General features: G+C 45.4%; 1 protein-coding gene across 1 annotated transcript in view; it reads right to left on the reverse strand.

Annotated features, from left to right (window-relative positions):
• ABHD2 (abhydrolase domain containing 2, acylglycerol lipase) overlaps positions 1–15,643 on the reverse strand; it is a gene marked incomplete at both ends in the record, with an annotated part of 78,537 nt that overhangs the window by 24,878 nt on the left and 38,016 nt on the right. The window contains 2 exons of the mRNA XM_080691693.1: positions 99–282; positions 13,948–14,115. Coding sequence (XP_080547819.1) covers positions 99–282; positions 13,948–14,115 — 352 coding nt within the window. The remainder of the gene's footprint in view (positions 1–98; positions 283–13,947; positions 14,116–15,643) is intronic.

Here is a 15,643-nt window from a genome sequence, read left to right on the forward strand (position 1 = left end):
CACTGCCCTGGTGTTCCCTTCGACCACGTCTGGTGCCCTGGGGGCATCGCAATAAACAAATGCAACAGAAAAGCCTGAGGAAAAAAAAGACGACTCACCGCAGCGCGCTGTACCCCTGGCACACGCTGACGCAGCACAGGACCTTTTCTTGGTTTGCCTGAGTCTCTCCCAAGTATTTGCACACGATGTTACCACCCAGGCTGAAGCCCACGACGACCAGCTGGGTCAGGGGGTATGTCTTCTTGATGTAGTTCACCATGGCTCCAAATTCCCACGTGCAGCCTGTGGGCAAGAGGTCACGTGATCATTTCAGGAGCAAAACAAAAAACAAAGAGAAAATGCAAGCTGCAGAGTTATTAAGCAGGTGCCAATATATGTGTGTGTGTGTCTGTATGTTGAAAGAGACAGACAGACAGACAGACAAACACTGCTCTGCTCTTTGCTACCTGGAGAAAAGTTCACACACACACACACACACATACCAGTAAGAAAGAAAACAGGGCACCAAGAGTGCCCACAGAGGGGGACCATGATCAAATCGAGGGTCCTCGGGAGGTGGGTCACAAGAACCTGGTTTAGATGCTCGTGAGCGTCAGAGCAGATATTCAGGTGTGCCTGAGCATACATGTTCATATGCAGATGTAAATAAAAGCACAAGCCAACCCCTTTGGAAATAGTTCCTTCATATATATAATTTTTTTTTGTGTGGTACTGGGGCTTTCTACCTCTGGGCTACACTCCCAGACCTATTTTATACTTTTTTTATTTTTATTTGGAAACAGGGTCTCACTAAGTTACAGAGAGCCTCATTAAGTAGCTGAGGCTGTCTGTGAACTGTGATCCTCCTGTCTTAGCCTCCCCAAATGCTGGGACCACATGTGTGCACCACCACACCCAGCTCCTGTTTTTTTTTTTTTTTTTAATTGGGTTATTTTATTTATTTTTTCTAGTGTTAGGTGTAGCTGGCAAAGTTCTTCTCTCATTCTCTCTTTAGACTCTTGGTATTTTCCTTTATTGCACAGAAGCTTTAAAATTTAATGCCATCTCATTTATTAATTCTTATTTTAATTTCCTGAGCTTTCAGGGGTCTTACTGAGGAAGTTGTTGATGTTGGGAGTGTTGGTCCTATGGCCTTTTCTAGCAGTTTTAATGTTTCTGATCCTTTTTTTTTTTTTTTTTTTTTTTGGTGCGGTACTGGGGATGAGACCCAGGGACATTGTACCTCCAAGCTGCAACCCCAGCCCTAATTTTTAGTCTCTATTTTTTGAAACAGGGTCTCACTGTTATGAAGGGCCTTGCTAAGTAGCTGAGGCTGTCCGTGAACTGCGATTCTCCTATGTGTCTGTTTTTGTGCCACTACCATGCTGTTTTAATTACTTCTTCTTTGTAGCATCATTTGAAATCAGGTGTGTGATGCTTCCTGCATGGTCCTCACTGTTGAGAACTGCTATGGCTCTTCCGGGCCTTCTGTTTTTCCATACGGATTATATGACTGATTTCTCTAGATCTGTGAAGAATGACATTGGTATTTTAATAGGGATTGCAATGAATGTATATATCACTTTTGCTAGGATGGCCATTTTGATTATTTCGTTTCTACCTATCCAAGAATATGGGAGGTCTCTTCATCTTCTAAGATCTTCAATTTCTTCTTTTAGTGTTTGACAGGTTTTTATTGTAGAGGTCTTTTACCTCCTTGGTTAAATTTATTCCTAAGTATTGCATCTTTTTTGAGGTCATTGTGAATGGAATTGTTTTCTGGATTTCTTTTTGAGTGGATTTGTGATTGGTGTATGGGAATGCTAATGATTTTCCTAAGTTGAACCTGTATCCAGCTACTTTGCTGAAGCTATTTATCACGTCTAGAAGTCTTCTGGTTGAGTGTTTTGAATCTTCAAAGTAAAGGATCATGTCATCAGTGAACAATTTCAGTTCTTTTTCCCTATTTGTATTCATAAGCAAATCCTTTTGGAAATAGCCTCTTGAGCTGCAAATTGGGACACTATACCCATGTGGACAATGATTCATGGTGCTGAAAAATTACCAGGTGGATGTTATTTGCAGGATCTTCTTGCCAGTGTCATGGAGGGAAGGGAAGAAACTTTAGTCCTGAGGGATGGCCAGGATGCTCTATAGGATTAAGGTAAAATGTTCCTGGTGACGTAGGGACAGGCTGCCAAGGGAGGCAGACTCATTCAGAAATACTCAGTGGAGACCTCTGAACAGAGAGGTGTTGGAGCCAGGTTTGCTCAGGAGGAATGACCTCACTGGTGGCCCAGGGGGGCTGATGGAGCCATGCTGTGTCCCAGCAGCTTGGCAAGAGGAGGCTAATGGCACACACAGGTGAAAGGATTCATCAAGTCTCTCAAGGCCCAGCCCATGGGGAGCCAGCTTACAGTGAAACCTCACAGGGGAAGTTGGGATGTTGGCAAGAAGCACATACAAACTGGCATGAGAAGACTACGGTCTTACAGTGGAAACTGAGTTGCTGACCTGGGCACCGGCTAGGAAGTGTTTTATTTATTTATTTTTTGTACTGGGTATTGAACTCAGGGGCATTCTACATTTAGAATATACCCCAACCCTTTTTATCTTGAAACAGGGCATTGCTTCATTGCCAAGGCCTTAGCCTTGAACCTGTGATCCTCCTGTTTCAGCCTCCCAAGTACTGGGATTATAGGTGTATACCACCATGCCTAGCTGGACACTATCTTTTGAGTTTGTGGCATGCACGCGTTCGTTCTCTCTCTCTCTCTCTCTCTCTCTCTCTCTCCTCCCTCCCTCCCTCCCTGCCTCTCAATGGTACTGGGGATTGAATTTGGGGACATTCTACCTCCAAACTCTATTTTATTTTGAAAGAGCCTCGCTGGGTTGATGAGTCTCACTACTTGCTAAGGCTGTCCTTGAATCTGCGATCCTCCCGTCTCAGCCTTTCAAGTACTGGAATTACAAATGTGCACCACCACACCAGGCCTGGGGCAAGATCTCTTATATCTGTCTTTTCCCACAACCTCGCCAACATTTATTGTAATTTGACTTCTTTATGCTTGCCGTCCTGATTGGGGTTGGATGGAATTTCATTTGCCATCTCCCTGACTGCTAATGATGTTGAATATATTTTCATGTCTCTATCGGCCAATTGTACCTCTTCTTCTGTAAAGGGTCTATTCAATTCAGTTGCCCATTTCTTGACTGGGTTATTTCTTTTAGTATAATGTCTTTTAAGTTCTTTTTAGTATAATGTCTTTTAAGTATATTCTAGATATCAGTCTTCTATCAGAGGGATAGCAGGTAAGGATCTTCTCTCCTTCTATTGGCTTTCTCTTTAGAGTCTTGATGGTTTCCTTTGATGTGCAGAAACTTTTTAGTTTGATGCCATTTCACTTATTAATTCTTGCTTTAATTTACTGAGCTTTGGGGGTCTTGTTGAAGTTTTCACCTGTGCCTATATGTTGAAGTATGGAACCTATGTACTCTTTTATTAGCAAGAAATCATCTTTCATTTACCTCTGAGCCAAACCATTTCAGATTTCCTTCACTTCTACTTGCAGTAAGCAACCTTCACAGCTGGGGGCGCTGCTTAGCCTTTTGGAAGCATCTGAAGCAGGGCTTTTAGCCTGGAACCGTCTTCCCCAACATTTCCTCTAAAGCAAGGTTCCCACTGGCCCAGTCCCCACTCAGCACAACTAGATACTCCCTCCACATTCATCAAATACCTAAAAAAAAAAAAAATCAAACTTCAAATCCCTAAATAAATACAACTACTTGCTAGTGATCCTGTAAAGAGTGAGTCAGAAAAGACGCGGAGGTTAAATATCACTGCAAGTACGATGCTTTAGCTCACAGGTTCTCAGTGTGGTCCCCAGACCAGATGCACCAGCACTGTTCAAAATGGACATTCTTGCTGGGGGTGGTGGTGCACTTTTGTAATCCCAATACTTGGGAGGCTGAGATAGGAGCATTGCAGATTTGAGAATAGCTTCAAAGTAGTGAGACTCTCATCAACCTTGTGAGACCCTGTAACAAAAAAGGCTGGGAGTGTAGCATGGAAGCAGAATGCGCTGGGTTCAACCCCTAGGATCACACACTGACACACACACAAATGCACATTCTTGGGTCCCACTTCAAACCTACTGCAACATAAAATTGTAGAGGTAAAGTTTAAACAGATGGCTTGTTAAAACAGATCTTGCAGGCTCCACCTCGAGAGTTTTGGATCCAGGAGGTCTAGGTGGGCCAAGAATTTAATTTCTAACAAGTTCTCAGGTGCTATGGATGCTGTTGGGCTAGGGACCAGAGTTTGAGAATTACTGTCCTAGTTGACAGGAAAGGTGGATGAAATCCTCAATTTTTTTTTAAAGCAGTTCAAAAAGATGCTTTATGTTATTTTAAATAAGAAAATTCAAATTAAATGGACAATTAGAAACTGGGTGTAGTGGCTCATGCCTGTAATACCAACTGGGTGTAGTGGCTCATGCCTGTAATACCAGTACTTGGGAGGCTGAGACTGGAGAATTACAGGTTCGAGGATAGCCTCAGCAGGTAGTGAGACTCTCACCAACCTAGCAGGACCCTGTTTCAAAATAAAAATAAAATGGGGCTGAGGGTACAGCTCAGAGGTAGAATGCCCCTGGCATTCAATCTTCAGTAACACACACGCACGCACACACATGCACACACGAAAAACCATTAGAGATCTTTTTCACTACCCATATTAGAAACAATGATCAGTTTGCTAATCCCTGAGACTGGGGGCTGGGGGGTGAGTGACAGGCCTGTCCATCCACTGATGAGTGCACACATTCTGGCAGAGGCCTTGAAAGGCAATGTGGTAACATCTATTAATGGTTCTCAAAGTACAACTTAGCTGGGTGTAGTGATACACATCTGATTTCCCAACTGCTCAGGTAACGGAGGCAGGAGATTGCAAGTTTGAGGCCAGTCTGGGCAACTCAGTGAGATCCTATCTCAAAATAAAAAATTAAAAGAGCTGGGGATGTAGCTCAGTGGTAGAGCACACCCCTGGGCTCAATCCCCAGTGCAAACAAAACAAAACAAACCAAGATCCCCTTAGGCCAGTTTCAGTTGTGCTAAAGACCTAAACACATCGCTCATGCTGGATCAGTGGTTTGTCTAGGGGACATTATCTGTAAGCAATGGTACCGAGAGACTTCAATTGTTATTACAAGGCCTGCTTTGTCATTTCCTTGAGTTTCTACCTAATACCACCATCCTTTGGCTAATTATTTCTATCTTTATGTCTTCTTCTGGCATAGATGAGCCTCCATTAGACTATAAACTCCATAAAGTAAGATGCTCTTGTTTCTGCTGTTCCTGTGAGGCCAGATGCGCAGTGGACACTCGGTCAGCAGCCGTGAAGGGACGACTGGGGGTGGCTGCACTTGTTCTGGCTCTCTGCAGAGCGGACACACAGGTGGGGAGGCAGAGCTCAGGGAAGATGAGCGCTGGGCTCTGGGCCCCTGTCTAACCTGGAGCCAAGTCCTCTGCCCCATATCACAAGTCTACCTAAGTAGCCGTACCGTGGGGGTTGACGGTTTAATTATTAAAAGTCTTACTCCGTCCCCACCGGGTTCCTTGTAGACCCGTCCACCTTCACTCAGGTTGGAGACTATTGGGACCTAGAGCAGAGGTTGAGACGTCACTGGGACAGTTGGATTTGCTATGCTGCTGAGGAGCAACTGCGGCTGGGGTAGGCGCAGTCTAAGCACACCCTAAGTACGTCTGATCTGGACAAGGGGCCAGGCGCCTCCCTGTGCTGGGCAGGCTGCTGGGTGCTCTGCGAAGAGCTGCCCAGGCAAGAGAAAGGGCTCCAGGACCAACCTTCTGGAAGGCTCCGGGTCCTTCTGGGACCTCCACCTGATGTCAGTTAGCAACTGCGTCAGTGACTGGGAGCCTCCCCTGGCTTGCTTTCCTAAGCGCTCAGTAATCTGTTTCTTAGTATGAGGGGGATTTTTAATGAGGTTCTACGTATTTAATCCTTCTGGGATTAGCAGCGATAATAAGATTAGATACCTAATCTTGCTACAGCTTTTCAAAGACAAGATGAAATATGAGATGCTTAGCCTGGCCTTAGGGAGAGGAGTAAGACAGGGTCATCTTAGAAAGGCAACCCATGGAGAACAGGAAAGGCCCCCGCACCCTTTTCTTTAGACCCTTATCCCCCGAGGAAAAACAAGGCAAAGACGACAAAGACCTTGGGAAGCTGCTATTTCAAAAGCCATTTCCCGAAATGAACTGACATGACTAAGTAGGCTAAAATACAGGGGCCTGGAGACTTGGTGTTCCCTGCGCGATGGAGACCTTGAGTCATCTCTATTCCCCATGCCAGGCACAGGCGTGGCACCTGTGGGCGTGCCACCAAGTGTCAGGTGGATGAGAAGGAAGTCCAATCCGGAGGAATGAAAGCGCACAGTGCTGGCCAGCGTGACCACGCAGGCTGGGCAACGCGTGCTCAAATGTCTTCCCCGCCGAGTTTAATACAAGAGAAAGAGTGGCCAGCCTAACACATGGCTCCCTGACAGGTGGGTGGCTGGCGCCCAGCAGCCCCTGTCACTTTCTTAGTAAAATCATGTGAGTCATTTCCTAAAGCCTAGGAGAAGCTACTCCTAAGTTGAGTCACTAGGGAAGAAAATAGCCGCGGAAGAAAGCGAAGGCCCTCTTGCCCATCACACTAGCTCTCCTCGTCCGCATCTCTGGAACCAGTGAGCGCTTTTACTTTGTTTCCCCAGGTGTCAAATGCCTAAAACCGCTTGTGGCTGAGGCTTCGGCATTCAGATCTCGTCCTGAAAGTGCACGGCCTGGCGCTGCTTCTCCACAGTTCTCCTCATCACCATCATCATCTATGCTGGGGGTGGAGCCCAGGGACGGTCCACCTCCATCTGCTCTGGTTCTGCCCCCCCACCCGAGGCACCCAGCCCCGGCTCTCAGCAGGCAGTGCTGACAGGTGTTTAACTAAGATGCAGATTTACAACTTTCACTTCTTCTTCCTCTTTTGTGGCAGTAGGGGTTGAACTTCGGGCCATCCTACCTCTGAGCTACAATCCCAGCCTCTTTGATTTTGGAACAGGGTCCAGGGCCTTCGCAAAGTTGCTAAGGCTGCTCTCAAACCTGCAATCCTTCTGTCTCAGCCTCCCACAAACTGAGATTACTGGTGTGCACCACCGTGCCTGACATTTTTAAATGACTTTTTATTTTTATTTTTATCTTTTTGGTCATGGGGATTGAACCTAGAACATTCTACCTCTCAACTACAACCCTAGCCCTTTTTGTTTTTTGTTTTGAAACAGGGTCTAAGTTGCTGAGAGTCCTGCTCTGTTGCCAACGCTGTGATCCTCCTGTCTCAGCCTCCCAAGTACTAGGTTTATAGGCATGTACCACCATACCTGGCTTAATATGAATTTTTTTTTTGAGGTACTGGGGATGGAACACAGGGATATTCTACCTCTGAGCTACACCTCTAACCCTATTTTTTATTCTTTATTTTGAAACAGGGTTGCACTGAGTTGCAGAGGGCTCACTAAGTAGCTGAGGGGGGCTGTGAACTGCAATCCTCCTGTCTCGGCCTCCCAAATGCTGGGATTATAAGCGTGTGCCACCACGCCCGGCTTATTATGAAATTTAAAAGATAGTCTGGTAAATTTCACCCTGGGAGGTGCTACTAGTCACCCTAACAGGTTCACATTTTAATTTTGGTCAGATCAGTTAATATTATTTAATTCATCAAAAGAGAAATATTTAATACTTTCTGGTTAAAAAGTCTATGGACTGTACTGAGGTAAGAAGAACTTTTCCTATAGATAAGATAATTTTTAGAAAGTTAAAATACATGTACTACAATAAAAACCTCTTGTCAATACTAATTTTAAGAGTTTACTTCAGAGCTGAGGGTATAGTTCAGAGGTAAAGCATTTGGCTAGCATGTGTAAGGCCGGGTTTGGTCCCTAGCACCCGCTACGCACAAGAATTGACTCTAATTATTGAGTTAAATAACCTTGAGCTGGAGGTGTGTGACCTGACTAGATTTGTCCACGAGGCCAATCCTGAAGGTCATGAAGCTGATTTAGTACATCATAAAATGTATTCAGGACAGTGCCTGGCACGCAGCAAATGTCAGGTAAGGGACAGCTATCGATCAAAACTGTAAAGTCTGCTGCCACCAAAGTGGGGAATTTTTTTTTTAAATGTTCAAATATCTCCCTGCTCTTCTATATTTGAATGAACAGTATCCTAAATAGGAAATGAACACTACAACGGGGGTGGTATTGATTATTGGTTGAGTTGGGGTTAAGAATCATACAGTTTAGGTGAACACACTGGTACTTGCTTATAATCTCAGCTACTTAGGAGGCTGAGGCAGGAGGATTGCAAGTTCAAGCCCAGCCTGGGCAACTCAGTGAAACCCTGTCTCAAAATAAAAGGGCTAGAAATATAGTTCAGTGGTAAAGCACCCACCCTTAGTATTTTACACACACACACACACACACACACACACACACACACACACACACACACGTGCTGGCTCTGCTACTAACGAGTCTCATGACCCACAGCAAGGTACTTAGCCTCCCTAAGCCTGTGCTATGGGGACACTAATTAAACCTATCTCCAAGGTGGTGCAGATCACGTGCAGTAGCATAAAATTCAGCAAAAGCCTGGCGCTCATTAATGCGAGATAAAGAGTAACTGCTATCATGAAGAACTTTCCTTAATGAATTTGTATTTCAAAGGCAGCATGACGGAGTCTAAGAATGCATAATTATCCATTTAGGAAGCTCTTCTGTGCAAGTGAGATCTGTTTCCAACCATTTCTAATCATATCAGCAAAGACGGCCAGTAACAAGGGATTCCTGCTTGCATAGTTTGCAACAGAATTAGTTTGCTAAGTAGGCACAGCTCTTGTATAGCTTTCCCAGAAAGAGAGCTGAGGTGATACAGGAGGAAAATAACACAGGGGTTCATGTCAACGCCCCCTTTTGTTTTCTTTTGGTCAAGCCCGCTGTTGTGGAGAGCCAGAGGTATTCACCGTGACCTGAATACCAGCCTGGCTGGAGAGAGGTGCCCCCTGCCTGAGGAGGACTCCGGCACACCGAGGCACCCGCTGAGATGCGCTTGTCAAGTGTCACCTTATCCACAAGCTGCCATTTCACACCATCACATGGTCCTCATCCAGCATCCCTGAGGAGGAAAGCACCTTCTAGCACCTGCTATGGCCTAGGGAGCTCCTTGGCCCTGGGGAGCTACCACAGGGAGCACAGAGTCTGCCTGCGTATGGAGGGGACTTCCAGGATGGACAGAAAAGTAATAAGCTCGTAAACAAATACTAAATTTCTCAAATGATGACAACAAATGCTAACTCACATCAGAAGGGCCCTGGGAGCACTGGAGGGGAAGCTGGTAGAGAAGGGCATGACTGGAGCTGTGGGGCCACATTACGTGAGGGGTGGAAGCAGAGGCCTTCCAAACAGAACTTGGCTGACCAGAAAAGCTCAGGGCAGGAGTCCCTCTGACGCTCAGTGATGCTGGGCCCATGCCTGGACCACAGATGCTCAGGGCCAGGCAGCCTGACCAAGGGTGGTGGCATGTCTTGGGGATCCAGAGAGCCCCCGATGGCACATCCAGTCACCCCACAGAGGGACAGGTAGACTTGGCTGGGGCCCGATGGAGTGAGGGAAGGAGTTTAAAAGAGGCACAAGAAACCCACCGGCCAACCGCAGTCTACTGATGCACCTGACTGAGCAATCGAATGAAATGGGAAGAAAAGAAGGATGGAAGACAGCTGGGAGACTGAACGGCTACCCAGGAGTGCTCTCTCACTGTGATGCTGCTACTGTTGTTTATGTTTCAGTCATGGGCTGAACTGTCTCCAAGGTTCAGATGCTGCGGTTCTGAACCCATGCCTCGGGATGCCCCTGGATTTGAAGACAAGGCCTTCAGAGGCAAAATTAAGCTAAAATGGGCTGGCTAGGGTGAGCCCTTATACATATATGGGGCTAATAGAACTGGTGTCCTTTAAAAAGAGATTAGGGTGAAGAGATAATACCAGACACAGGAGCATAGAAAGAGGACCACACTGTGAACACACAGCGAAGGGCTGTCCACGCGGAAAGGAGAGAGGTCTCAAAGGAACCAAACTGGCTGTCATCTGGTCCTAGCTCCAGACTGTGAGAAAATAAACTTCTGTTTTATAAGCCACCCAGACTGTGGCATTTTGTTATGGCCCAAACAAATTAAAACAGTTCACAAAGAGTCTGTGTATCACACACGCCAAAAGAGTCACAGATGAAATGGTAGACTGCTTGGGATTTACTTCAAATAACCTGTGGGAGGGGATGCAGGATGGGACACAAGACTGGCTGAACACGCTGTAGGGATGGCACTGTTAGGGCTTGCTCTGGGGTCATTCGACTATTCTCCTTCCTTCTGCATTTCTTGAAAATTTCTATAATAGAAAGTAAGAACAAAAACTAAAGAGGAAATGGGATTAAGACCTATGTCTGTGGCTTTGCAAACCTTGGCTGTGCCTCTAGCATTGGGATATTTAGAAAGTTCCCAGGGGGAATTCTACTGCTGAGTCAGTGTAGAACCACTGACCTAAACAAAGAGAACCAGAAGTTGTTTATGAAGACTTGCACGCAAGTGCCTGCCATAAAAATAAGCTCTTCCAAGTTAACTTATAAATTAAAATTCCTATAAAAAAGTATAATGAAGCCAGGCGTGGTGGCGCACGCTTGTAATTCCAGCATTTGGGATGCTGAGACTGGAGAATCGCGTTCTCGGACAGCCTCAGCTACTTAGTGAGGCCCTCCGTAACTTAGTGAGTCTCTGTTTCAAAAGATAAAGAGGAAAAATAGGGCAGGGGCTGTAGCTCAGAGGTTGAATGCTCGTGGGTTCCATCCCCAGACCCACAAAAAATAAATAAATAAATAAAATAAAATCATACTGAGCGATGCTAGAATTTTCCAACATCCACTTTCCCTTGGGAGATGCACTCACTCCCCTGAAGTTATACTTGGCCGGGCTGTGTACTTTGGCCAATGAACTGTGAGCTGGAGTGACCTTTATCACTTCCGGGCAGGCAAAGGCTTCAGGAGCCAGGTTCTTTCCACTCTCTGTGAGCTCAGCAAGGTTGCACTTGGTGGCTGCTCCTTGAGCCAGGGCCCTTGCCTGAGGATCCAGAACCCCAGCTCTGCTATGACGGGTGTGGAGTGAGAGGTGAAAAGCATCTTAGTTTTTAAAGCATGTGCTTTAGAAGTTGTTTCCACAGCATTATCGACCTTTTCTTTTCTTTTCTTTTCTTTTCTTTTTTCTTTTCCTTCCTTTCTTTCTTTCTTTCTTTCTTCCTTTCTTTCTTTTGTTCTTTCTTTCTTTCCTTCTTTTTGGTGGTACTGGGGTTCCTGGAAGCCCTTCTACTTCCGGGCTACACTCCCAGACCTATTTTTATATATTTTTTTATTTGGAAACAGGGTCTCTTAAGCCAGTGCGGTTGGCTTCGAACCTGCACGATCCTCCTGTCTCCACCTCCCAAGTGCGGGGATTACAAGCGTGCGCTACCACGCCCGGCTCTACTTTATCTTTCTTTAAAAATTTTTTTTTTTTTTAAATTTGGTGGTACTGGGGATTGAACTCAGGGTCATTCTATCTCTAAGCTACACCCCCCAGCCCTGTTTTTTAGTCTTTATTTTAAAATAGGGTGTCACTAAGTTTTGGAAGGCCTCATGAAGTAGCTGAGGCTGGCTGTGAACCTGTGATCCTTCTGTCTCAGCCTCCCAAGTACTGGGATTACAGCCCTGACTCAGAAATTTAACTGAGAAGTTGACCTAATATTTCTGAAGTTCAACTGACAGAAAGGAAAGAGCAGGGAGACAAGGGTGCAGCCCGAGAAGGAACGCGCGAGCCAGGCGGGCACTGTAGATGGCAGCCCTGACACTAAGAGCGAGATTTAAAAATTAATAAGGATGCCGGGCGTGGTGGCGCACGCTTGTAATCCCCACGCTTGGGAGGCAGAGACAGGAGGATCACGCAGGTTCGAAGCCAGCTGCTTGCTCTGGCTTAAGAGACCCTGTTTCCAAATATAAAAATAGTCTGGGAGTGTAGCCCGGAGGTAGAAGGGCTTCCAGGAACCCCAGTACCACCAAAAAAAAAAAAAAAAAAAAAAAAAAAAAAAATTCATAAGGATGCCGAGTGTACAATCAGAAGTCAACAGGTTTTGTCTTGAAGTCTAAACAGCCTGTGCATGGACAGATAACGCACTTATGAATTTAATACATGATTAGCTGTGATCAAGCTCTTTGGTTCTAGCACATTAACTGCTGGCTGGCTCAGTTTACAGGTTGCAAGTTGCAAACCTGGGTTTTGCCCAATGCAGCAGGCCATCTTTGTAAAAGAAGCGCTCCTGTTCACCAGCTCAGGAAACCATGTATTAAACAACGTGTGTGTGTGTGTGTGTGTGTGTGTGTGTTACTAGAGATCGAAACCAGGGGTGTTCTATCCTCTGAGCTATACTTTCAGCCCTATATTATTTTTTGTGGTACTGGAGATGGAACCCAGAGGCATTCTACCTCCAAACTACACCCCAGCCTTTTTTTATTTTTTATTTTGAAACAGGGTTTCGCTAGTTGCCGAGACTGTCCTCGAACCTGTGACCTCCTGTCTCTGCTGGGCTCTAAAAATCATTTATTACGAACAGCTAATTTTAAGCTAAAATCACCCACATCAGCAGCACCTGAGGAAACACCAGTGTTCTCCTTCTTAGCATCTTTCAAGCTACAATGGATGCGCTCTATTTTAGGCTTCAACCAAGTATCTGAATTCTGGATTTTGTACCCTTTAAGGTCTATTAGCTTGCTCTTAACCCCTGAGGGTTAAGAGATACAGTCCAGCAGTTAAAAGATGCACCAATGTGCCTTCAGCTCACTAGCACTAATAGATAAGTCCCTCGTCTCAAGTCATCTGTTTTTTTTTTAAACTATCAAAATAAAACGAACTCTAGGAATTTACTTCTACAGACACAGTAAAGTTCCTTTTTAAAACTGGAGGCCAAAGTTCTCCCTAAATGGCTGCACCTTTTAAACCCATGGTGATTTTTCATGTTCAGTTTTAACTCGGCCCAGATGCACTGTGCTTCCGAGGGAAGCAGGGCAAAGCTGCTTCTCCGCTAGGGCTGTCTCCCCGGCGGCCCCTCCCCATGGTTTATGGCTCCAACTGTTCACAGGCTCTTCTGGACCCACACCGAGGCCTTTCCTGGGTGAGCTCTCCACAAGTCGCGTGACCCCTCACCTGGAGTCACCCCCAGCCCCGCGCCCAGCTCCTTGACCATGCTGGCCTTCAATCCGCCGATCGCTCATCTCCCTGCAAAACATATCTTATTTATTTGGGTCACAGACATTACTGCCAATTCCTTTTATTCAGAGACCTCCAATTATGTAAATAGGAGTGAACTGAACATTTAATACATGTTTGTTTGTTTGTTTGTTTGTTTGTTTTCTGGGTGGAACCCAGAGGCTTTCTACCTCCGGGCTATACTCTCAGACCTATTTTATATTTTATTTGGAAACAGGGTCTCACTAGTTGCTGAGAGCCTCACTAAGTAGCTGAGGCTGGTTTTGAACCTGTGCGATCCTCCTATCTCAGCCTCCCAAGAAGCAAGGGGATTACAAGCATGCGCCACCACGCCCGGCTTATTCTTTATGTTAAAACAGGGTCTCAATGAGTTGCAGAGGACCTCACTAAATAGCCGAGGTTGGCCGTAAACCTGCTCTCTTCCTGTCTCAGCCTCGCAAGCACTGAGATTATAAGCATGCTGTGTCCGGCTAGACAGGAATACATTCTAAGAGGATTTTTAAAAAAGGAAAGCAGAAGCAAATGTAGCAGAACATTAGTAGTAGGAGGAGATAAAGAGGGGCCTCCACTTGGCCGGGCCCGTGTTACCGTAGGTGAACATGCGTGGTGAGGTCAACTCGATGTTGGGCAGGGCACCCAGGTGGTTCAGCACGGCACACCGATAGCCATTCTTCTGGGCGTAGTCAACGAAGGTGCGGATGTACTGCTTCTCACTGTGATTAGCAATTCCCGGGCAGATGACCATGGTGACATCGTCTACGGGTAGAGAAAGAGATTCCAATGTACCCAGCAAACGTGACGTGATCCATAAGCAGAATCACACTTCACTGGCTTACAGGACAAGGGTGGAGTTTAATATATATATCTTTACATTCAATTTTCTGGAAAAGAATATCTTTCCCTTCTAGCTGGATTTCAATGCTTCTCAAACTATTTATGATGAAAGGCCGATTTAAAAAATTTCTAATCCATCAGGTATAGATATTTTTTGTGTGTGTGTGCTACTGAGGATGGAACCCAGGGTTTTCTACCTCTGGGCTATACTCAGAACTATTTCTCTCTCTCTTCTCTCTCTCTCTCTCTCTCTCTCTCTCTCTCTCTCTCTCTCTCTCTCTCTCACACACACACACACACACACACACACACTTTTTTAAAAATTTTTATTTATTTATTTTTGGTGGTACTGAGGGTAGAACCCAGAGGCTTTCTACCTCTGGGCTATACTCCCAGACCTATTTTATATTTTATTTGGAAACAGGGTCTCACTAAGTTGCTGAGAGCCTCACTAAGTAGCTGAGGCTGGCTTCGAACCTGCACAATCCTCCTGTCTCAGCCTCCCTAGTACTGGGATTATAAGCGTGCGCCCCCCACGCCCAGCTTTATAGATAAGTTTTGAAAAATAAAATACATATGACTTACTAGAAAAATAAAAAAATACATATGTAGAACCTCAATTTTGCTGTTATTGTTGTTTGCAGTTCTATGGGTTGAACCCAGGGACTTTCTAGCACTGAACTACATCCCCAGCCCTTAAAATATTTTATTTTGAGACAGGATCTCGCTAAGTTGGTGAGGTTGTTCTGGGGCTTGCAATCCTCCTACCTCAAGCCTCCTGAGTAGCTGGGGTTACAAGCGTGCCATCTACTGGCATTTACCCATAAATAATTATCACACTCCTATAAAATACTACATGCCTTTGCATATGTAAAATACATACCAAGAATGACATTCAAAAGGATGCTGGCATCTAACTCCACTACCTCAAAAGTCCTCATTATGAAGCTTTTTTTATTCTCAGTATTGGGGTTTGAACCCAGGGGCATTCTACCTCTGAGCTATATCCCAGACTTATTTTTTATTCTTTATTCTTTATTTTGAAACAGGGTCTCACTAAGTAGCTGAGGCTGGCTGCAAACCTGCCATCCTCCTATCTCAACCTCCCAAGCACTGGGATTACAAGCGTGCCCTACCACGACTGACATGAAGCATCTGATAAGGAGTATTTATTTGTACAGATTAGACAGAGCGCTGCCAAAATCCAGCAGCAAAAGAAATTGGTGCTGTTTCTCCAAAATAGATGCCCCAGACCCATGGATAATAAATATGACTCTAACGTGTCTTTTTGTCTAAGGAAACCTACGTGTAGGGCACTGGGGAGCTTTCTATGCTGTTATTCAACAAACAAAACCAGCCGACGCTGCTTCTCTAAGCTTCAGTGCCTGGTCAGTGGCAGGGGACAGTAAAGCACTGACCTTGTAGGGCTGTGAGGGCGATTCAATGAGGA

This window comes from Muscardinus avellanarius (assembly GCF_963383645.1).
Source record: "Muscardinus avellanarius genome assembly, chromosome: 3".
NCBI lineage: Eukaryota > Metazoa > Chordata > Mammalia > Rodentia > Gliridae > Muscardinus > Muscardinus avellanarius.